Below are 24,786 nucleotides of genomic sequence, written 5' to 3' on the forward strand. Positions count from 1 at the left end.
GTATGGCAATGATGCTGAAGTCTTTTTGTTTGTCTGTTGGACTAAATTATTTCACTGGTATAGAGAACATACTTGAAGAAACCACCTGAATTAATGCAGATGGACTCCTTTTTTTTTTTTTTGAGGCAATTGGGGTTAAGTGACTTGCCCAGAATCACACAGCTAGTAAGTGTCTGAGGCTAGATTTGAACTCAGGTCTTCCTGACTCCAGGTTCAGAGCTCTATTCACTGTGCCACCTAGCTGCCCCACCCTAACCAAAAAATATCTGTAATGTGTTCAGTTACAGCCACTGTAGAGCTTCCAGAATGGGGTGAGCAGGGTGACAAGAGGACACAGAACCATGTCATATAAAGCAGAGGGGAAGGAACTGCAAGAAGAGGGGTAGGGTTAACCTGGAGAAGACTTAAGGAGAGCAAAATTGCTGTCTGCAAGTGTGGAAGGAGTGCCACTTGCTCTGTAAGTTGGACTGGTCTCTTAAAGGGACGGGAAGGTCATTTGGCTTCCTTGCTACCTGAGGCTTAAAAGGCCCAGCCTACAGGTAGTGGAGGGAGTTGGTGTAGGTGATTTTAGCTGAATTCCCACTGCCCCAGAGACTATCTTTCTGACCCAATATGGCTGGTTGCTATGGTTAAAGATGCAACAGAGGGGAAAAGCTTTTTTTATTTAATTTGCTATCTTTCCAACCTTAAAAATAGTATCCTATTTGTATTATCCTAGTAAAGTCATTTTTATTGCATTCTATGATCCCTGAATATCTCATTGCACTTAAACTCTGAAAGTTAACTGAGTGAAGCCTAGCCCAGGATTATCAAATATGGGAAGGGTAGAAAAGAGATGATATTTATTTTGCCTGGACCCAGAAGGAAGAGAGAAGAAATAGATCTAAGTTAACAGCTAAACAATTTGAGGTTTGCTATAAGGAATAACTGCCTAATAACTAGACTTGTTCAAAAGTAGGATGGGCTGCTTTGAAAGTGGTGAGTTTTACATCACCGGAAGTCCTCAAGTAGAAACGAGATGACCCCTTACCACAGAACTTGTCAAAGGGATTCCTGCTCATATAAAAGTCAGCCTAAATCTTAGAATCACAAGTTTTAGAACTGGAAGGGATCTTAGAAACCACCCAGTGTCTAAACCATCATTTTACAGATGAGACAACTGAGTCCTAGAGATTAAGCAAATTGTCTGAGGTTATGTAAGTAAGAAGTGGCAGAACCAGGATTTGAATCCAGGTCCTGTGAGGTCCTTTCCAACTCTTTCCAATCTTTTGATTATTAGAGAATACCATGTTCATGCTGGTAGAGTGCACATCATCTCCACTAGACTAGAAAGTCCCCTGAGGACAAGGCCTATGACCCTGTACATCACTGTGACCTAGGAAATATAAGCATCCAATATTTAAATAGCTGTTGCTCCATCATCTCTGCATCTGTGATATTTTTTTTTTTTACTTTCCAGGATCATAACTTCCTTACCAAGCAAATGCATTGGCCTATTCTGCTTTCATGAACCTTGTTGATTGGATGTAAAGATATTTAGGTTCTCCTCTTGCCTGCTGCTTTTGTCATAATCAGCTCTTCTTTTTCTGTGATTTTTTTTTGTGCTTCCACTCAGGGATAATACTTCTAGTTCTTAGTGTATAAACAATATAAACAATTATTTTTATTATAACACATAAGTTGCAGAGGAAAAAAAAACACATTTCTCCTTTTTTACCCATCTGCCCAGAGCATAAAGAAGATTATGAGCCAAAATATAATTATCTATTTTATTAGCCAACATATATCTAAAATACAATATTAATTTTTTCTTTAAGTTATGGTATATGTTCTCTGAATGGAAATATAATCTGTATTATAACTATAATTAAAATGTTTTTATAGATAATGCTTAATTCAAAATTCACAAAAACATTATCTGTTTAAAGATTACATGGCTATAAACATGTAAGAATTTTTAAAAATCATATTTCAATATCTTAAATGTAACCTCTTGGGATTACTATTATTAATTCTGCCTTCTTACACTTTATATTGATGCAATTTAATCACTTATTGGAGGTTTGTCTTCAACTTTTCTGCTTTGCTATATTTTAAAAACAGCTCTAGGGTTTATAGCTCTATTCACTCATGTGCCCTATTGCATGGGAAGGAAGGCGCAATTCTACTATTCCTTATCATTGGTTGCTTGTCACAGAAAAAGCATTGCTATCACCAAAGCACCAGGTCAATGTCACTTTGCCAAGCATTGCACATGGGTCTGCGCTTGTAGGTTATTGGGTTCACACATTAAGAACATCTTAAGTTGATCTACAACTTTTTTTACGTTTTATGAGAAAGAATGTCTGGTACAAAAACAAAAAAACGGAGACTAGTGGAGATGCTGCCAGTGTACAGACTGATATTGTGCTTAGCTAGAGGGTCATTGCTCTAGGACATCAAGAATTGAAAGATCTTCTAATTGTCCTGCCAGAAAGGGGCTGAACGGGGCGCCAGTTGCCCACCATGTGTTTTGCAGGACTTTCACCAGCAGCAGTGAAATAAAGGCTGTAGAATTTTGCCATCTGGAAAACAAAAAGGAAAAAAAACCACATTAACTTTCAGCAAGGTGCTCAAACTGGGCTGCCATAGCTGGAGGCTCCGATTTCCACAGGCTTCAAAACCTTTGCCAGTAATTGCACAATCCCCAGTACCAAGCTGGGTGCCCTGTACTTAGTAGCTACTTAATAAATATTTGATTTTTAAAATTATGTATTGTGGACTTAATCGGAGAGTGATAAAAACACTTTTATAAGAAACTGTGAAACTTTTGCATTGTGGTATATGATTGTGATGGAATACTACTGTGCTATGAGAAATAATGAACTAGACGATCTTAGAAAAATATGGATAGACTTTCATGAAGAGCAAAATGAGCAGAATCAAGCAAATGTTGTATACAATAACAACAATATTGTTTTAAGAACAACTTTGAGCAAATAAGTTATTTTGACTATTATAAATACCCAAATTAACCACAAAGGACACATAAAGGAAGATGCTATCTGCATCCTGAGAAAGAACTGAAAAATAGAAGTATGTATAGAATGATTTTATATATATATATACATATATATATACATATATATGTATATATATATACATATACATATACACACATATACATATAAATATGTATACACATATTTGTGTCTAATGGTAGCCATCTCTAGTGTGGGGGAGGGGGAAAAGGAAAAAAATTACATTATAATTTTATTATATATTTAAAAGGAATAGCAAGTATACATAATAGATTTGCAATTTCATGTGCAACATCTTTTTTTTATATTGTTATAGAAAATGCTTGTTTTATTCCATAAATTAAAAATAAAATAAATTTTAAAAACAAAATTAAATGCCTCACAGCAACTAGTATGTACTTTCAAATGCTGCTGCTAACTGAGAAGCATGAAAGACCTAGGTCTAAACTAAAAATCATTTTTTGGTGAGTTTAGACAAATCATGGCTTTCATTCCACAAGGTCTATTCTAGCTTTCTGTCTGGAGCATGGGTTTCTGAAATTGACAGTGACTATTTGGGGCTCACATCTAAATTTGCTTCAGTTCACTGATCACTAATATCTGCAACAAAAAAGGCATATCCAGAGAGAGGGCTTCCCTCAGCTATCACCATTCTTTATCAAAAGCTTTCCATTTTTCACCTTACTTTCAAAAGTATAAAATCCATCAAAACAGGGGCTAGGGCAGTGGAAGGACTACTTGTGCTCCAAAGACAGTGTTCCTGAGATGTGCACCTTTCCCCACCTTTCCTCATTGCGGATAACATCCTTCCACAACAACGTCAACTATGATGAATTTCATGTTGGTAGCACCTGGAAAGTCATAAAAATTTCTTCTATAGAAGAGAAAACGTAACCAGGGCATAAATTATAAAAAACTTAGGTGAATTACTATTATACTATCTTGGTATTATTCCATTAGTTTGACACAAGTTTAGAGTGTAAATATTTTTCTAAGCTCTCCATGTTTTCACAAAGCAATGGAGGGGTGGGGGAGAAGGACCTAGCGCTGGAGTCAGAAGACTTGAGAACTGCCGCTTCCTACCTGCCTGACATTGCCTGGCATCCACTTCTCTAGCCTTCAGTTTCCCTACCAGTAAAATAAAGTCATCAGCCTAGATGACTTCTAAGGTCCCCTTGTAGCTCTGAACCAGTAATTCTGTAATTCTCTAGCTTCAAATGCATTTATACCAGGGATGCAGCAATGGTTTAATATAAGGAAAAATATTGTCATAATTGATTACATTGTTAGTAATGTTATCGCATCTTGGGAACATTATAGGAAGCTGAGTCACTTTGCAATATTAGATATAGGATATTAGAAACAATAGGATGCCCCAGAACTACAACATTTTAAAACATTTGCAAGGAGTGAGTACCAAAATATTAAATATATATTGCTCTATTTACAAACTAGTCAAGACCTAAGCTAATGAATATTCTATAAAATGACTGATTTTCTATATTCTACACTCTGATTATATGTTCTGGCCCTAAAATACATTTATATATACTTATGTATATACTTTCCAAGATTATCTTAAAATCTGTATCAGTCTTTTGTAAAGTTACCAACTATAACATACCATTTGCATTTTTTAAATTCTTTTAGTAAGATGCTTCTTTAGATCAACTTGTCTGATATAAGCAGATCTATCAATAAGAAACATACCTGTTCCTGGCTCACATTGATGGGCTTTTGTACGACAATCCAAGTCACACATTCCAAGAGAGGAGGAGTGGTCAGTGAGCCCTGATAAGTATAAAATTCTAAGGACTCAGGAAGAAGACAAGTTGGGTCAAAATTAGTGAAGGCGGCCTCTTCGCCCTTAAACAAAAGAAAACAAAATATTTAAAATATCATAGAAGGAGCATATTCATAGATACAGATCTCTCCTCTAGCAATGATGCTCATTAAGTGAGGGTCCATATTTACTGAAAAACACAAAGAAAATAAACAGTATTTGAAAATATGGGCTGGTTTGATTTAGAAAGCATGATTTTTGAGATGTCTGTTTCATATCTTATCCTCTAAAATAATCCATTATCTTTCCCACTGGGTCATCAAATAGACCTTATCCAGTTCCAACCCTTAAGACACTTAAACATAGGAGACTAAAGTAATAGAGAGGGAAATAGTTATGTATGTCTTCAAAGGCAATATCAAGCCAGAATAAATCACAGTGATGGGTGGGAAATCTAAATTCTTACCCATTCCAATCACATTGGAATCTTGAGGTAAAGGAAAGTTGGTCACTGAATGTTGGGAATTAAAGTTTTTGAGCAAAGTCTGCAACCTTTATTTTAACTGATCAAAACCCTGCATGTTATATCTAAACCAAATAAGATGAGTAATTTGGGGATTTTTCTGAAACTAGATGGGGCAGAAAAAAAATCTAATGGGGCACCAACAAATATCAACGTCCCACCAAAAGACATCATCTTACCTTTGTTTGAATTTTACCCAGAGCATCAACAACTTTTTGAAGTCCTGGGTGAGCAGTTCCCAACTGTAATACAATACATGCAACAAAAGACTACGGTTTGTACGATTCCAGCTTCAACTTGCCAGATCAATGTAATGGAGAAAAAAATATTAGATTCCTAGAATATCCGACCTGATTGTTTTAACAGGAGTTTCTCATTGCCTTTTATGAACAAATAACTGTGGCCTGTGTTTAGATAGCCCAAAGTGAAATAAAGATTGTCCAGTTATGCAATTAAATTTAAGAATTTACTTTCCATCCTGAATTGTCCATTTCGGTGGTATATACTAATGAAATTATCCTGTGACTTTGACAAAACTTTTTCTACATTTTGCACTATTTAGACATAAAAAAGATAATTGGGGTTGGGGGTGGGGGGTGCATAAAATGTCTCAACACAATTAGGGTGTGAGAAGAGACCTGTGATTGTTGTCACAGATGAGAAAACTCCCTCTACCAACATAGGTCAGCTCCATCTCTGCAAGTTTTGGAGAGATGCCAAGAGTATTGGGAGAGGTTATGCGACTTGCCCTCTGTCCCAGAGCCAGTATTTGGCAGAAGGAGGAATGGAACCCAGGTTTTCCTGGCTCTACGCCCAAGCATTCTATCCTCTATAGCACTGAGGCCAACTTCATGATTCTAAACATCAGCAAAAAAAGAAAGAGGGATTCCATGGCATAACTACTATTTTAAAGTCTTAATTGCATAATTATCAAGAGAATTTACACTTAAACTCCTGATAGAATACAAGCAGGAGATGACAGGGGAAGGACTGCATCCGAATGAGAAGATCTACAACTTACTCTATGGGTGTGTGACCTCTGTAAACAGTGGCAGATAACCTCTCAACTCTAAGTTCTCATGTAGAAAATGCTGAATCCAAGGGCAATCCTGAATCTGATCATAAATTCAGATATTAAAAAGGATCTGGGAAGAGGGCAAAAGGTTTTCTCACTTGTGGACTTGTTTCCTTTCCATTAAAGTCTTATTCTGATGCACCATGCTGTGGAGGTGACACTGAATTTTTGAAGGCTATGCCTAGGTAGAACAAGCTTTCCCTAAGCACATGGAGACTAAATCAGTCAGTAAGCACTTATTAAGCACTTACTATATGCTAAGCTCTGCGCTAAGCATTAAGGTTACAAAAAGAGGCAAAAGATTGTTCCTACCCTCAATGAGCTCACAATCCAATGGGGGCGACAACAGGTAGACAAATATGTACAAACTATTAACAAGATAAACAGGAATTAATTAACAGAGGGAAGGCACTAGAATTGGAGGACTGGGAAAGGCTTCCGGTAGAAGATGGAATTTTAGTTGAGACTTGAATGAAGTCAAGGAATCCAAAAAAGGTATAGTTAAAGACAGAAAAGATGTAATATGGAACTATGTCTTGCATGACTGCATAGGTATAATCCATATCAAAGTGCTTGGCTTCTTAGGGAGGGTGGAGGAAAGGGAAGGATGAAGGGAGGGAATTTGGAACTGAAAAATATAATAAAAAATGAATGTTAGAAATTGTTTTACATGTAATTTGAGAAATAAATAAACAACATTCTTAAAAAAAAAAAAAGAGGAAGAGAAGGAGGAGGAAGGAGATCATTCCAGGCATGGGAGACAGCCAGAGAAAATAACCAGAATGAAGAGAAAGAAGGCCCTGTTCATGGAGTAGCAAGGAGGCCAGTATTACTGATTGAATACATGGTGAGGAGAGCAAGGTATAAGAAGACTGGAGAGATAAGACAGGAGAAAGGGGCAGATTGAGAAGGGCTTTGAATGCCAAAGAGGATTTTGTATTCAATAGAGGAGGTGATAAACGAGCCACTAGAGTTTGTTAAGGGGGGGGGGGGCACACTCAGACCTATACTTTTGGAAAATCTCTTTGGCAGCTGAATGGAGGATGGATTGGAGTGGGGAAGAGAAATCTGGCAGATAGACCAGCAGGCTATTGCAATAGTCCAAGTGTGAAGTGGTAAAAGCCTATATATCAGGCTGGCAGCAATATCTGAAGAGAGAAGAGGACATATCTGAGAGTTCAACATGCCTTGGTAACAAATTGGATATGAGGAGTGAGAGACAGTGAGAAATTGAGGATGATATCTGAATTGTAAGCCTGGGGAACTGGAAGGATAGTGACAGATTTCAGAAAGGCTTCAGTTAGTCCCAGTAATAGATATGTTATTTGAGAATTAACCTGGCTAATAATTATAACTCACATTTACGAAAATTTTAATGTTTACAAAGCACTTTCTTCAAGACAGTCTTATAAGGTAGATAATATAGATAACATATTGTATAGCATCCATTGTAGAATATATATTCTGGCATCCATCATACTTATGAGGAAACTGAGAGTCTGACTTGCAGATTTAAAAAAAAATTAGTACGTGACAGAGCCTTAATTCACACTCAGGTCTTCAGATTCCAAGTTCAGTGTTCTTTCCACTATTGTATGCTACTTCTAGGAACAGTTTATCATCAGTATTGGCCTCCTGCCACAGTAACTTGTGAAGATCATCTACTAAGGCAGGGGGAACAGGTTGTAATCCACCTCAGTAGAGGGAGTACTTACATTAATGAAATCACAGATCTTTCAAAGTAGTTGAAGGAAATAATCAGGCACAATAGCTTTTAACATTTAAGGCATTTCCTAAGTATTTTCATTAAGTGTTGTTTATGTGAGGTAGCGTGGATTGGGGGAGGGCTCCCTTACACTACATACGATTCAATATATTTCAAGAACATTACACAGAAACTAACCTCTAAAAAGATCCCAATGACAGCCAGTCCATCATCCTTGGTCACAGCAACCTTGAAACTCTCATACTTTGTATTCCAATGAACCAAATGAAGCTAAAGCCATCAAAGCACACAAAAGCATAAGAGTTAGCAAAATGAATGCTCAAGGTGATCCTAATCAATAGCATCTTTCTTTATGATAGTGTTTTTAGGCTATATGTAAAGCAATATTTAAAGAAAGGAATGGTGCAGATAATGGATATTTATACTATTAAAATATGTTCTTGGTTGTCATTTAGCAATTCATTCATTTACTCAATAAGCATTTAATAATACCTGATTTAACAGGACCTATTATATGTCAGGCCCTATGTTAGGTGCTGGGAATTCAAAGACAAAAATTCAACAGTTCTTGCCCGTGTGGAACACAGGTAATATGGAGGAGGAGAGAAGGGGGAGAACAGGTAACATATACACAGATAATTTAATTTAAAATATAGGCTAAGTAAATGCAAAGTAATTCCAAAGAGGAGGGCACAAATAATTGACAGAACAAGAAAAGGACTTATATACACTTAATTTTTCACTCTTTCTTTTATAAAAATAAATTTTATCAACAGTAATAATGAAGAGAAATCAAAACACTTTGGATGTAAATTAGATTACTTATTTCTCTTTCAAAATCATAGAGTTATAGAAGGTAAGAGCTGGACAGAACAATTAATCAATCAGTCAATAAACATTTATTAAATCCTACTATGTGCTAAGTACTAGAGATATGAGACACCCCCTGCCCTTAAGGGGCTTACAATCTAATGAGGGAGACAATATGCAAACAAATATATATATATATATATATATATATATATATATATATATATATACACACACACATATATATATACACACATATATATACATATATATATGTATGTATGTATGTATGTAAAGCACACAATATTTAGTATAAACAGGAAAAAATTAACAGCAGGAAGGCACTAGAATTAAGAAGGGTTAGAGAAAACTTCCAGTGAAAGAAGGTATTTTACTTGGGACTCATAGGAAGGTAGGAGGAGTAGAGGAAGAAGAGTATTTTAGACACTGGGGACAACCCAGAGCTGAAAGATAGAGTGTCTTATTTATGAAACAGCCAGGAGGCCAGTGTCACCAAAGAGAAGAGTATATGTCAGCGAGTAAAGTGCATGAAAATTAACTAGGTTATGAAGGACTCTGAATGCCAACCAGAATTTCATAGAGTTGATCCTGGAGGCAGTAGGGAGCCACTGGATTTATTGTGTAGGAGGGTGACATAGTCACACCTGTTCTTTGGGAAAAGCACTTTAGTGACTGACTGGAAGATGGACTGGAGCGGCAAGACTTGAGGCACAGAGACCCAGCAGCAGCTAACAAAATAGTCCAGGAGTGAGGTGATAAAGACCTGCACTAAAGTGGTGGCAGTATCACAGGAGACATAGGGACACATTTAAGAGATGTTACAAAAGTAAAATCAAAAGGCCTTGGAAACAGAGTGCATATGGGAGTGAGAAAGAGTGAGTGAGGAGTACAATTCCCAGGTCGTAATCCTGAAGGACTGGGAGGATGGTGCTGCCCTCTCTAGCAATAGGGAAGTGGTGGGGGAGGAGGGTTTAGAATAGACCTGCACAACTTGGCAATCAGTAGGGGTCAAAATTTAAATAGGCTAAACTTCTTAGGGCCCAGATAGGTTAGACTAGAGACAGATTGATGATGGACGGTTGCCACGGGTCAGGTAACAAACAGGAGAAAGTACACAGTGGCCAACCCTACATTTTTTGCAGGCTGCTTTGGCCAGCCAAGCAGTCCAAGGGCCATACGTTGTACAGGCCTGGTTTAGAAGGAAAGATAATGCATTCAGTCTTGGACATGTCGAATTTAAGATGATTGCTAGACTTCCAGTTCAAGATATCTGAAAGGCAAACCCCCTTCCTTTTATAGATGAGGAAATGAAGACCTAAAGGGATCAGCATACTTGCCCGTGGTCACAGGGATAGTAAATACCAAAGCAACGACTCAAACCCAAGTCATCTAGTTGCCAATGATAGCCAGAGTTTATATGGTGCTTTACTTGTGGAATAGGTGGCATTTTACCCTTGTTTTATAGATCAGGGAATTTAGGCCAAGAGGAGTTGTGACCTCTCAGAATCACAGTCAGTGAATGTCTGTGTGAGAAATTAGTATTTCTCTTTTATATTTAATAACTAATTATTGAATTAGGACCAATGTTTTTCCCCTTTTCTATTTCCTCATTCAGAAATTGGATCCAGTGTGGGATTTACCCAAGCCAAAATCTAATTAGACAGTAAAAGAAATTCTAATTTTAGGCTAATGGGTGCATTCCAGCTCATTGTGTTTGCCCAGACAGGTCTGGGGAGTGTTGATTCTCCCTTTTGTCGAGCAGGTGATATGGAAATTGATGTCTCCTTCAGTCAAGATTTGGGTGACCCAAGTCAAGTACCCCAAAGACCCTCATTTTATTATAGCCCACCTCCCATTATAATAATATTCATTGTCTTGTTGACCAATCAGAGTTGTTTTCACCCTCAGGTGCACCCCTTGTTCAAAACACTTTGTAAGTATCAAAGGCTCAAGAGGTTGGGTCATTTGGCTACTGAGGGGACAACGACCCTGTTTTAGATGACTGCTTTCTATATGTAGTCAAAACTGATTTTAGTTCATCCAGAAATTTGGGTGAATTTCTCAGAATTTTTTAATTGTTACATCTGAGGCAAGATTTGGACTCGGGTCATCTGCACTCCAAATGTAGCACTTCTTCACTGTGCATCTGGCTGCTTCAATCCAGCTAACCCAACCTTTGTGATGTAATTGAAAGTACTACAGCTTTTTTGTTTGTTTGTTTATTTGATAATAAAAAAGAAGTCTCACTCTTCTGACGTGAAGGTCTTTTATAAGAGAAGATTTGGAAGAAAAGGGTTGGAATAATTTATGAAATTAATTGAACTAGTCATGTAGTGAGAATGAAGGATAATGGATAATATACACAGATGCACAGTGGGTGTGCATCTCCTCCAGTGTCAAAAGATTTAGAGGAATTCTCCATCCCCTTCCATTCTCCAATTTCCTGCCCCTCCCCTCCGACATTTGGTAGATGTGGGCAGATAATTCACAACAGGATACCAACAAAAGCTACACGGGTGGAGAAAGCGCAAATGGCTTTCAGCATCAACCATTGGATCCAGTACATATAGCAAGAAAATCATGGATGCGCTCAAGTATGGAAGTTTAAATTTTTTTAATGAAAATTTTTTGAGTCATTTCCTGAGAATATGCATTGATTAAAAGAAAAAAAAAAGACTTTCCTACCTCAGCTGCATATTTCTTCCCATTCAAAATGTGCTCAGAGCCCAGGCTCCCACTGGAGCCCCAGTGAAAATGAAATTGGATCAACCGGTAGTTCCCAATCAGGGGTCCTCCAATTAGCACTGAAATACAAAGAAATCATGTTACTGTCCATAATAAAAATTTCCCATGTCCAGACTGGAGTTAAGAGTGCAAGGCTTACTTTGTTAGTAATGCTTCTACTCAGTGAACAAGAAATTCACTCAGATTTGTTCTGCTATGCTGAATTAATGCTTGGTTTTAAAAAAAAAGAAATCACTCAAAATGCTTTTATATAGGATACTTAAAGGCACAACTCATACAATAATATTTAATTTAGCCTGTACTAAAAATGGTGCTAATTGACCAAGTTTTCCCCCACTTTATTGTTATAACTAATATAAACATATATATATATGTATACATATATAATATGTATACACACACATATATAAGCCAAGTCAGTTACACTAATTTTGCATTCTCCCCATTCTGATTTTTGTTTTGTTTTTTATAGATCTTTGCCTGTTTTGATCAGTTTAGCCAGGTGCACAGTTCATCTCTTTACTTCAATTACACTTGTTAAGAATAAGGCTCACAAAGTTAAGTATTTCAAAACAAAAGATAGCATGTTTTAGTTTACATAGTTTTCCAGAGGGGAAAAAAGAAAGTAAAGCCCAAGTAAAGAGATTCTTTGAAAAATATCCTAGAGGCAATTGAAAAGTGGGTCTGGAGAACTGAAGAGAGGTAATGTCTGGAGATAAAGATTTGGAATCCACAGAATTGAGCTAATAAGGAGTTGAAGCCTTCAGGGTGAATAAGATTGCCAAAGGAGATCTGGTAGGGAGGTGAGAGAAGAGGATCTTTTTTTAAAGGGTCCAGAAGAGGACAAAGTCAGCAAAGGAGACAGAGAAAGCAGTTAGAGGAAGAAGGAAAACCAGGAAAGTATGCATCTGAAACTAAGGGAAAATCCAATGTCCAGCTGCAGAGAGGTAGGGGAAGATGAGGACTGAAAAAACGCCACTGAATTTGGCAGTGAGGAAGGTCACTAGGAGGGAGGGAAGGGAATACACATTTATTAAGCACCTACTGTGGGCCCAGCACTGTGCTAAGTCCTTTACAAACATTATGTCATTTCTCATGATCACAAATGTCTCATTGGAGACATTTCAAAGAGGAGTTTCAATCAAATAATTAGAAAAGAAGTCTCACTGCAAGGGGCTGAAAAGATGACATAGAGGGAGAAACACAGGACAGACTTTTTTTCCAGATTAAAAGGAAGATTAAAAGGACACTAATTTGGATTAGGGAGATCTACTCGTATTTGGTATTGAAGGAGCCAATGTAATAAGACTGAAAATACAAAAGAGGAATCCCTTCTTGGAGGAAGAAGGTCCTTGAGAAAGAGTAAGGAAATGTGATCTGGAGGACTGGCAGGGAGGGACTGTCCTAAGAGAGAAATAGAGAAGTCTTTTCTGTGACCAGAGGGAAGGAGCATGTTTAGGGATTTTAAAGAACGAAACGGAGTCCGAGTATATATAAAAACAGGGCCAGCCCAAAGCTGAATGGTTAAGTAGATACAATTTTGTCCCCTAAGCCCTCCCACCTCTCCTAGCCAAGCCTTCTCTGCCAAACCTCTTCCTCCTAACATTCAGGCCTCAAGGTTCTCAGGGCTCCCTTTCTGGTCTGACTCAACTTATGAGGAAGACCTAAATTCACATCTCCAGTCATCCTCTCTCATCATTCTCTCCCATGTCAAAACTTATTCAATGCCTCATTGTTCTGGGAGCCACTATCAGTTAGCTGTCAATTATATATTATTAGGTAAATGATCACTATTATTAGATAACAAAGCTTGAAGGGTCTTTTGCTTTTCTTTGTATCCCCAGGAATTAGCACCCATCTGACTGCAGTAAGTACTTAATAAATGTTAGTCGACTGAAGGAAGTGTTGAACTCCAGCCTAGCCTAGAAGTCAGACAGTCCTGGGCTCAAGTCTGATATCAGACACCTACTAGATGCACGACCTAGAATTACAGACCTTCTCAGTGCCCCCCCCCAAGCCACCCTCTAAATGGAAAATGTTCATTGTGATGTAGAGGAAGTTTTTAAGATGGTAAAATCCTACAGGAATGAAATCACCAATTCTGACAATCCCAGCCCTCTTGTCCATTGAGAGAAAAAAAAAGTATCCTGACACAGTTGGGGTTAACATGGCTCTCTATAAACATGAATTTGGATATATTCTGTTCAAATCGTATCTCTCCAAACAAAAGAATTGCAAACAAAAAGCTGTTGTAATAGGATTGGCCTATAAAAGAGACATTATACCTATATTTAAGCATCAGCTATTCTTCAAACGAAAAACAAAACCAAGATACTATTCTTTCATAAAATGCAATATAGTTTTTTAAATGACTTAAAAATTAGCTTTCTGAAATATACAATGTAATAATCTGTTTGCTTTTAAACTAATGGATTGCCTAGTCATTATATGGGAATTCTGTTTATAAATATCCTTATGTTACCCCCATGAAACTAACACACTTGGATGGCAGACCGACATGTCAAAATGAATTAAATAAGATCATGTCAAGAAAATGACTCAATCAATCTTCTTTAATTCATCTAAGGCTTATTTTCCCCCTTGGATGAATCCTGTCAGTCTTAGGTTCTAAGTTGAATAAGCCTTATTACAGGGGGGTTTTTAAAACCTTTTTTGTGTGTGTGTGATTTTCAAATCTTTGTCCATTTATTTTGTATTTTAAAAAACCCAGTAAATTAAAAAGTAGTGAATATCAATTCAGAGTTGACTCCATTAATATCCTAAACCAATCAGGCTTAATATTTAAACACTTTTTCTGTGCTTATCTATTGTAACCAGGAATCATTTTCAGAACAAGATGCTCCAGGTTAGAAAATTCTCTCCTGCCTTAAAGACTTTTATGCAGCTAAGACCCGCAAACAAATGCTTATAATTTAGTTGGTGCAAGAACCTGCACTTCCCGCTTTTTATTCAATTAACTGTTTCTTAGAAACTTTTTAAGTCTGGAGCCAAATTAACAGCAGCCTGGGTAGCCAAAGCATGCCATGAATTCTTCTAAAGGTAAATTAACATAAATGCTCAAACTCACTTAAAAGTACTGCAGGTCCTTTTATTTAAAAAAGAGAAAGGGGTATTTGGGTTAAAGGTAACTAAGCACAAAGCACATGTTTGTTCATTTTTAAGGCCAAATAATGCTATCTTGGCCTCTTAATGAACATTTTCTAAACTCTTGTCATTTCAGAGAAGAAAGATTTCCTGAGGAGAGGTGAGGAAAGATAAAGAGACTCTATTTAAAAATAAAATTTGAGGGGACTAACTAGTAACAAACAACCCCAAAATCAAGACCGGAATACAAACAAATGAGATCCCTAGGAGGGGTGTAGAAAAGAGGATATGACTTTCTACTTTACAAAGGAATGAGACACCTGAAAACAATGCAAATGAGAACATCAGCCCCAACAGCTCCCGCTGACCTAAGGTTGACATTCCGGTATACTGTACATTGCAAGTACTCAGGAAGTCCAAGAAAACATATTGCTGAGTAATTCCTACATATAAAAGGTCTAATGTAGTAGATAATATATAAGGAAATTATATGTATTACATACAAACAGCACATGTCTAACTAGTTTAGTGTTTGAATTCTAAAAAAAAATGGGCTGTCAATGAGCAAGGAAAAGTAAACAAAGTTTTGCTTGTTTCCATGCATTTTTTTCCTCCAGCTTTCTGGTACATATGAAGAACAAGTACACTCTGGTACATATGAAACATAGAAGAAGGTGGGAAAAAGTTTTCAGAGAAAAACAGAATGTCTGGTTTGGGGAACTCATCCATAGGGTTTTTGTGTATATATACATATCAGTTTAAAAATACATAGACTCTACTAATTGTATTCTGAGGATAAAACAAATTTTCTGTTTTAAATAATAAAGCCAATGAAATCATAAGGAATTAACAGAAAATACACTGAGGCCACAATGCCTTTGTAAATAAAATTTGTTTTTGTCATGCTAATTAGGTTATTATTTAATTTGAATTTCTAAGGAATGATATGGCAGAAGAGCACTAAATTTAGACTAAAAGAATTCAGGCTCAAATCCGGGCTCCACTAATAACCGCGGACAAGTCCCTTTAGTCTCTGTGCACCTCAGTTTCTTCATCTTTAAAACGAGCATCTTGAAAGCTGCAAGAGACCTTAACTGGAGGTAATTTCTATTTTACCTCCAACTAAGGTCTCCTGCAGCTTTCAATCTAATACCCATTTACCTATATAAATTAATCAAATAAAATTCTAAAAGTGAAATTGGCTTTTAAAAAAAAGAGTTAGCCATTGTTATTATAACCAAAAAGCCAAAAGGGCTGAGCTGAATTTCCTTTTATTTTCTCTATAGATGCCAATATATAGGCAAGTACACACATAGCCTGTAGGAGTAATGCTGTTGTCTTTCTAATATCTGTTCAAAGCATGGTTTAGAGTTAGTTCTCCATTTCCATTAGGTCAATTCTCCACAAGCCTGTGCATACATTTTGGGGGAGGGGTGAGGCAATTGGGGTTAAGTGACTTGCCCAGGATCACACAGCCAGTAAGGATTGTTCTGAGGGCACATTTGAACTCAGGTGCTCCTGACTCCAGGGCTGGTGCTCTATCCACTGCACCACCTAGCTGCCCCCTGTGCATACATTTTTGCATGTACGGGGGGAGGGAATTCTAACAAATTATAGTTAGTGAATGTTAATTGTCCCTCTAATCCAACACTCCAAGAAAACATCTTTGTGAATCATTAATAAGAAAAAAAATGTTAATGAAGGGGATTGTGGCTTGCTAAACAAATGGGCAATACTATGAAAAATAGAAAGTTGTATTTAAATTATTTACCAAAAACAATAGGTTATTGTTTTGGATTTGGTCAGCAATCTTTAGGAATAATTATAAAAAAACAACAGGAAATGTTTTCTGGATAGTAAGGGCAACTTTGTAAAAATGAAAATGTCATAACAGAAGTCCTGTCTTAAGTGCCCTACCAGAGAAGAACAAGAAGACAAACTAGTGTTTGGCATAGATATGTCTTTGACATTATGGATATGGTGCTTATATAGTAGTAAGGTGCTTAAGGTGGAATACCACTCACCTCTGGACAGAATACAGAAAGTGATATGTGTGTGTATGTTTATGTATATACATGTATGTATATATACATACATATGTATGTATATGCATGCATGGCTAATATGTGATCTATGTGGTTAATGTGGGGTTTTGTTTTGCCACTCCATGTAAATATATATGTGTATATATACATACACACATATATATTTAAATTGCATTACTCAAGATAGGGAGTGGGAGGAACAGAATAATTTTTTAAAAAACACTTGTTTGAAAAGTGAAAATAATAAAATAAAAAATATGTTAATGAATTGAACTGAATTCTTTATAGCAGTGAGTCATTAGCCTATCAATCTCACTACAAGGAGAACAATCAAATTTTTTTTAAAAACCAACAAATGATCATAATTTAAATAGGCTGTTGTTATGTACAGGTATAAAATCTTTGATATGAGCATAACGAACCATATGATTAGGACACTATAATTAATGATACAAATTATTGTGTAGTACTATGTGCCCCACATTAATGTTTGTACCTCATGTTTCAGGTATTCCAGAACCTTTTTTTTTTCCTTATTAAGACTGAAACGATTCAATGAGATATTTAGAATGAAACAATTAACAATTCAGAGCAAGTTTAGGAGTATACAATGTTAACTTCGTGCATTCAGTACTAGCGCCCAATTTAAGAAGTAGAAAATGGTCTCTTTGTAATGACTACTGTAACAATTGCTTAATTTATTTTTTTCTTTCCCCCTTGAAAAATGCAGGTTACCTGGCTAAAATAATTGAAGTTTCTAGGCAAAGGCATTCCAAATTAGACTAAGAGAAATCCACATTTTGACCGAACAGTGTGGACAAAATTATTTTATAAGATTAGTACTTGGCTGGAAATTAAAATGTTTTTATATTATTAATAAACTGTGTACAAAATACCTTCAAAATCAAACGTTTAACAAAAGATCTCAGATTGGGTAGAATTATTTTCAAGAGTTTTTTTTAAATAGTCATTATAACTAGATTAGCAATTTTTCATTAACTTGTTTTTTAAAGGAGTTTATAAGATTACTGAGTAATAGCTTTAACCAGAACTGATTAAAGCTTATTAATTCCACAGTTAAAATGAAACATAGCAAGCTAAATCACCACAATAAGTGATTAAGAATTCAGTATTGTTTCAACAATACCTCGGTCACAGTTAGTTTTAGCCTCTGATGTTTCAGTATGTGATGTTTACAGAATAATGAAAAATTTGAATCATTGAAAAGTTTTCTAAGTTTGAAATGTTACTGTGAAAATGAAGTGAGAAGATAACATGATCAAGGAAGCAAATGAAGTGGAGTTTCTGTTCGCAGGAAATGAAGACGTACAGGAAATCTAAAAATGTCAACATACTATTTAAAAAAAAACCTCTTAACAAAAGGGATATTTATAATGGGTTATGGTTAAAAAAAAGACATATCATCTGGTCAAAACAAAATAAATTATTGAACTATTTTAAAACTTTGAAGTCATTTTTTAATCATTCAAAAAAAGCATACAAGTATAAAGCAATATTTTTTCTGACTTTTAAAGCCATTTGGGTATACACACACAACATAAGTTAATAAAAGGTTAAATGATTATTTTTAATAATTTATAGACATCTTTAAAGTAGCCTTAGAGACAAATGCAAACTTTATTATGATTCAGGTAAATCTATGCAAAGTCATCTTTACAACACCAGTCCTTACTACCCAAGTACATTACAATAATCCATTGTTGGAAAAGGAATTTCCTAGAGATCTCCAGAAGTACCACCCTCTGAATCGTGCCTAAAACATGATAGATTGTCAGTTCCACACAATGGGTACCTCATATCTAAGAAACCACTCCATTTGTTGGCATGATTGACTTCTACTTTGATAGACCTCAATTTCCATTTTTGTTTCTGATGCTCAGACACCTATTGGTTTTCCTTGTATGTTTTAGTGACATTTTTTCCTAAATGGGACAGTCTATAACTATATGGTCCTAGCTACCCTATTAAGTACTACTACTGAATTATTAGCTTTATAAAATAGTAAAATAGTCTACTTGCTGACATCTGTTGCATTTACTTAAAAATATTTGTGAGTTCTAAGTTATAGTTATATAACATGTTGACAGAGATCACTGGCTTAACGACTGATACATAATCTTAGAATGTTCTTGATCTTGCTGCTAATGTCTATTAGCTATTATTGCTTTTTAGCATGAATGCCTTTAGATACCCAATGAATCTAGCTCTGGATCAATTTAGTATTATTATTATTATTATTATTATTTATAAAAGCTGTCATTTCACTTCTGTGCATACTGCTAGTAAGAAACCAATGTGTGTCAGCAACTTTTTTTTTTCAACTTAAAGACTCTGAGTTCCCTGGGCAATTGATATGTGCTTTCATAAGGCCCTAAATATATTATATAAATGAGAAAGGTAGATGGTTCAGTGAAAAGAGGGCCAGTCTTTGAGTCAGGAAGAACTTCATTCAAGTCTTGCTTCAGATACATTTTAACTGTGTGACACATGGATAAGCCAGTTAACTTCTCAGTGCCCCCAGGCAACTCTATAAGAGTATAAATTACTGTATACAGAAAGCCAGGGGCAGCTCAGTGGCACAGTGGATAGAGTCAGGACAACCTGCTCTCAAATCTGGCCTCAGAGACTTACTAGCTAGCTGTGTGACTAATAAGTGTCTGAGGCTGGATTTGAACTCAGGAAGATTAATTAGTCTTCCTGATTCCAAGCCCAGAACTCTTGTCTTCTGCGCCAAACACTAGGAGTACTTAAGTGTTCAGTGGCCATCATTTACTGAATGTGTATAAAAGGTTAAAAAAAATAGCATGAAAGGTTTGCCAGGCTTCACTGCACTAAATTTACTGTTTTAGCTTACTACTATAATCCTAGGATAGTTAATAATTAACAGAGTAAACGTTCAAAGAAAAAGACCAGGGGCAAAAAAATGAGGGGACAAATCGTCTGAATTCTAGACACCATGAAAGCTGTATTTTTAGATTTGCAGACAAAATATTACAGATATTAAAGAAGCATTTCATTTTGGTATTATAAATATTTCAGAATTTATAAAATCTTGTTTAAGTGCAAACACCTGCTGTGAAACATTATTTTTATTTCCTTAGGTTTGGAAAAATGGGCACTATCAAATAGGATATTTTTTAAAATATTAACCCAACTGTGGATTCCATAGAGAAAAGGAACCTATGCTTTTAACTTACCAGCTGTCTGGGAATAAAAATAAGGAAATGATTTGGGCAATCCAAAGCCTGGTATTCCTTCACTGCTCAGCATGACAACACATTTCACACAAATGCAAACTTTTCAGAATTAAAATTTGAATGTGTATGAACAGTTAAATAACTTCCTACTCTGATTTTCAAGTGGCTGCCAAATATGACCATGCATCTTTCAGTAAAGTGTGCTTTACACATATATTATATGGATTACTAGACAATACATATTGTTACTAGAAGGTTGATGGCATGCTCACATTCGGCAGCTGTTTGAAGAACACAGTAAGGAATTAACTTGTCTAATGTAGTATACCTAGATATACCTAGAATCTATGGTTGAAAGGGATCTTAGAGGTTATCTAGAGATTATCAAATGAGGTAATATGGACAGCAATGGAGGCAATATAAATACTAGTTTTTATTATGGTCAAAATACTTCATTGTACAAAGCTCAGAGAAATAAAATGACCTGCTTCTAATGCCACATAACTAGTAAGAATTAGAACCCCAATCTGAACCCATAAATTCTGGCTCCAAATTGAATGCCCTTCCTACCAAAATGCTCCAGCATATCACAGAAAAAACATGATGAATATGGGGGAGGGGCAATCAGGATGTGTGTGTGTGTGTGTGTGTGTGTGTGTGTGTGTAACACTTCTATCTGGCAACCAATGAGTTTTAGAGTTTTAGCAAACACTTCTGTACTTTATCTCTTGCCCTTATTCAAGTATATCTTTGAGAAACTCAGTAGCTTCACATTATAGGAGCTCATGTCAGTGCTACTATTTTTTAGACACTCTCTCTCAAAAGGATGCTTGAGACTATAACATTTCCAGACAACTTATTTATGAAATTTCATAACATGCTTTCTATATCTGCACTATTCCCCAGGCCTCTGGCCCTGATAGAGACTTTCACATTATATGCTAACTGCAAAGATATTCTTTACCTGGTAATAAAATAATCTTCTCTATTCAAAATTCCTCAATTTTAATTCCTAATTTACCCATCAACTAAATACAAAATGTCTAAAGAATCCTGCAACAAAAAAAAAGATTTTAAAAAATAATTCAAAGAGCTTCCTATGGTTTATAAATGTTACTAAATATAAAATATACCTACTAAAATAAAATCTAGTCATTAAACAAACACTGTGAAGTACTAGCTAAAATCACTAAGGGTATATATATATATATATACACCCTGGCACATGGGGTAGGTAGTGGAGAGGGAATGTTATCTTTTCCCAATCTTCTTCCTTTCTCCTTTCCCTTCTCCACCCCATCTACTAAAAAAAAGAAAAAATGATTCTAGGCACAGATAATTTATTTCCTGAAGCATTTGCTAGATGACAACACAAAAGAACTTAAGAAAATAGGGCACTGACAAGTTAAATCAGCCAGTAGTCAAATAAGGCTGCTACTGTCTCTAAATAGGATTGTTTCCCTGTTTCTACAAAAAGGAGAAAAAGGGGAGAGAGGGGGGCAGGAGGGAGAATAAGAGAGAGGAGAGGGAAGAGAGGAGGAAGAAGAAGGTGGAGAGAAAAAAGGAGGAAAGGGGAGGGAAGAAAATAGAGGAGAAGGAAGAGAAGGGAGGAAGAGGAAGAGAGGAGAAAGGGAGGGAGAAGAAGAAACATGAGAGAAAGAGAATATCCCAGATGTAATAGTAAACAAACATTTATTAAGCACCTATGTTTGTGCACTGCTCCATGCTTGGAAACTATAAGAAATACGAATTATAAATTAATATTAGTCATTTCTTATAAACAGATGTCTTGCTATAAAGAAAATGCAATAACTGTTTTGTCAGTAACATTCAATATGTATGTTCCCATATATAAAGAATATCTAGGTTAGTTGCAAGTGATCTGGACATAGATAGGTGTAGTGCTATTTTTTATTAGCCAAGACCAGAACCCAGACATATTGACAAATGCTAATGTTTCCAAGAATTTTGAAATTTCTACAATTTCCTCCTCACTGCTGGTTTGATAGTAAGATTATCATATGTTCTTGATGTACTTTAGCTAAGGTTCTGGAATTTTCAAAAGTCCAATATTTCTAAATATACATCTTATACATTATATATACTATGCCATTAATGTATATTTTGTGGTTATTTAGACAGAGTATGGGTTAGCCATTTTACTTTGGGAGGAAAATATTGCCAGAAATCACAATGATCCAATCTAAACCAACAAGTATTTATCATTCCACTATTATGTGCAGATCTAGCTTTGGTAGCTGCTGGATATACAAAGACCAAAGGGAAAAAACAAAAACACAAAAAACAAACCAACAAACCACAGTCTGCCCTCCAGTATTTTAGCCTGGGGTGAGACAACGTGTAAAGAAATATGCATAAACATACTAATTTAAAAAGAATGAGAGCACTAACTACTAAGAAGATAAACCAAACAGTAGATTAAGTAGCATTTATTGAATACTTTTTGGCTTCCGGGAGCTGTGCTGGCACTGTTTAAAGGGTTCCCTTAGGAGAAGGTAAAAGAGCTCACTTCTAGGGACTTTTCAGCAGGCTGTTTTGTGTTTTTTTTTTAAAGCTGCCTTGGATTTTTTTTTAATTGAAACTGCTCAGATGTTAGAAGCTCTTGCCTCTCTATATTCCGCACTACTCTTATAAGCTGAAGCTACTCTTAATAGAGGGTGCACATTCCAGAGACTGACCTGATTTATCAGCAGAATCATCAAACTCAACGTTGAAAGAGTGACCATTGTTGACGATCCTCTTAGCAGTAGAAGGGTCATAGGACAACTTCAGAGGTTTCAGAGCAGAGTCATACTGCGTTTTGGAGTACTCAATTTCCACAGGAGACTGTCGTTTTCCATTGGCAATAGGAAAAGCCTTATGCCAGCTATCTGGCCCTATGGTGAGAGAAGAGGCATATATATCTATTAAGAGAAGAAAGTACAAAGGCCAGACCCACCAGAGGAGAGCCCTTTAACAGAATGTGCAACAGACAACAGGTCACTGGAACAAGGTAGACTACGCTGACAGAGCGGCTGGAAGGCAGATCGATAGATCCGCCACCTGCAGTCTTTGCCTTCTGCAGACTTTAGACACTACTTGTTTAATTTGGTGATGACAGCAGTAACAGCCTACATTTTCAGGCAACTCTAAAAAAGCATTAACACATATATTATCTCAAAGAGTTTTCATACACACACGCACACTCTCTCTGTATGTGTCTGTCTTTCTCTCTTCGTCTCTCTCTGTCTCTCTCTTGATTATGAATGAAATGTCATGGTTTTGGTTCCTTTACGGATCTGGAGACAAAGTGCCTAGCCCCTTTTACACTCCAGACCCCCCCCCCCCCTTCGCCCTTTAAAGCTTCAGAAAACCTAAAGACATGTACCCGTTCATTCGGATTCCTAATGAACCTTTAAATTACAAGGTGGTAGACAAGAAAGGAAAACTCTCAGAAACACACCATAACGGAAATAAACCAGCCAGTAGGAAGCTCTCCTCCTACACGAAAGGAATGGGACAGTCCTTGGGAAAAGATCTGTGAGTCACAGACAGCGTGGAGGACGTGCCGGCTGTCTCTTATGCCTCCTGGGTGAAAACAATGCCTAGCGTTCTTTCAGATTAGTATATGGGCTCTGAAATGCACTAAAGGAACTTTCAACATCCACCTCTATCTCATAAGAGAAGGGGAAAAAGAAGAAGCAGGGTTTAGGGAGATCTGCTTGCCCTTACCTGCCTGCCCCTGCTTGCCAAAAGCAATGAGCAGGATCATTTGATTCCTCGACAGTACCCACCCGGTTGCCCAGCGACCCAAAGGAAAACGTGATAGTGAATAGGGGGACCAGACCCGTGCCTCAGCTGGGAACCAGAGGCAGGAGGGAGGCTTGGGAAGCGGGGCGCGCCTGGGAGATCCCCATGCGCACCTGAGCCTCAAGCTTGCAAAGCTGAGGCTGCAGTAAACAGCAGGTGCAGTGCGGAGGAGCCACTGCTCCAGCCATCACCATCCTCTCTGGCTCGTGATGGGCAACTGGGGATTTGGGGCAGAGGACGGTTGAAGGGGAAAGGAAAGGAGGGAAGGAAGTCGTCCCTTCTCCCCGAACGCTTTCACTCACCGTTTAAGCCTGGCTCATATCCCCAGTGATGTTGGGACATGGTCTTGCAAGCTGTTCAAGGTTTAGTAATTAGCTCTTGGGTTGCACCTCTGCACTGGTTACAGCAAGCCTGTCCCCGGCTCTTTCTGTGATGGGCTTTTATAGGCTCCCGCCAACTCCAAGTCCCTTTGCGACCGGAGAGGTGGGGGCAGAAAGGGAGGAGATGGTTGAAGGGGGAGGGGGGATAGGGGACACTGGTTGGACTTGGGGTAGGGAGGGGGCAGTAGTTGGGATGTTATCTCTGGGGGCTGAGCCTGATCGAGGCGGGCTAGAGGGAAGGCGTGGAAAGCTCCCCTATATAATCTCAGGCCCGCTCTCCCGTCCCTTCCTCTCCTCCTTGCTGGCCGGCTCCCTAGTTCTTTCGTTGCGCTGACATCTCCCATGCACAGAGCAGCAAGTCCGGGTTAAGGGCGGTGAGAATAGGGCCAAGATCCCCCGGCCCAGCCTCAAACACCCGAAGCTCTGCTGCAGAGACGGCCGTGGAGGATAGCAGGAAAGCGTCTACATGCATGCACCCCATCCCCCTCCCTGCGGTGGTTGTTTCTGCTCCAGACCCGGTACACC

The 24,786-nt window shown here is 37.2% G+C and overlaps 1 protein-coding gene across 2 annotated transcripts; it reads right to left on the bottom strand.

Moving 5' to 3' along the window:
- Positions 1–1,755: 1,755 nt before the first annotated feature.
- Positions 1,756–24,752, bottom strand: CA2 (carbonic anhydrase 2). 2 transcript variants are annotated; one of them, XM_020995738.2, is made up of 7 exons: positions 24,184–24,750; positions 22,771–22,968; positions 11,644–11,762; positions 8,305–8,397; positions 5,506–5,568; positions 4,731–4,886; positions 1,756–2,564 (listed from the first exon to the last, which is right to left on the bottom strand). In XM_020995738.2, the coding sequence occupies exons 1-7, from the start codon at positions 24,221–24,223 to the stop codon at positions 2,439–2,441; spliced, it is 795 nt and encodes a 264-aa protein (XP_020851397.1). In that variant the 5' UTR covers positions 24,224–24,750; the 3' UTR covers positions 1,756–2,438. The 2 variants fall into 2 exon arrangements, with proteins under 2 accessions (XP_020851397.1, XP_020851398.1); XM_020995739.2 differs by lacking the exon at positions 5,506–5,568 and having other exon boundaries at positions 24,184–24,752.
- Between the last annotated feature and the right edge of the window lie 34 nt (positions 24,753–24,786).

This window comes from Phascolarctos cinereus, unplaced genomic scaffold, assembly GCF_003287225.1.
Source record: "Phascolarctos cinereus isolate Bilbo 61053 unplaced genomic scaffold, phaCin_HiC Scaffold_4;HRSCAF=312, whole genome shotgun sequence".
Taxonomy (NCBI): domain Eukaryota; kingdom Metazoa; phylum Chordata; class Mammalia; order Diprotodontia; family Phascolarctidae; genus Phascolarctos; species Phascolarctos cinereus.

Coding starts and splice junctions, on each gene's coding strand:
- CA2 (XM_020995738.2), bottom strand. CDS start 24,223: ATGTCCCAACATCACTGGGGATATGAGCCAGGCTTAAACG. Junction 8,398..11,643: donor GGAAGAAATATGCAGCTGAG/GTAGGAAAGTCT, acceptor TGATGGCTTTAG/CTTCATTTGGTTCATTGGAA. Junction 2,565..4,730: donor TCAATGTGAGCCAGGAACAG/GTATGTTTCTTA, acceptor TTTGTTTTCCAG/ATGGCAAAATTCTACAGCCT.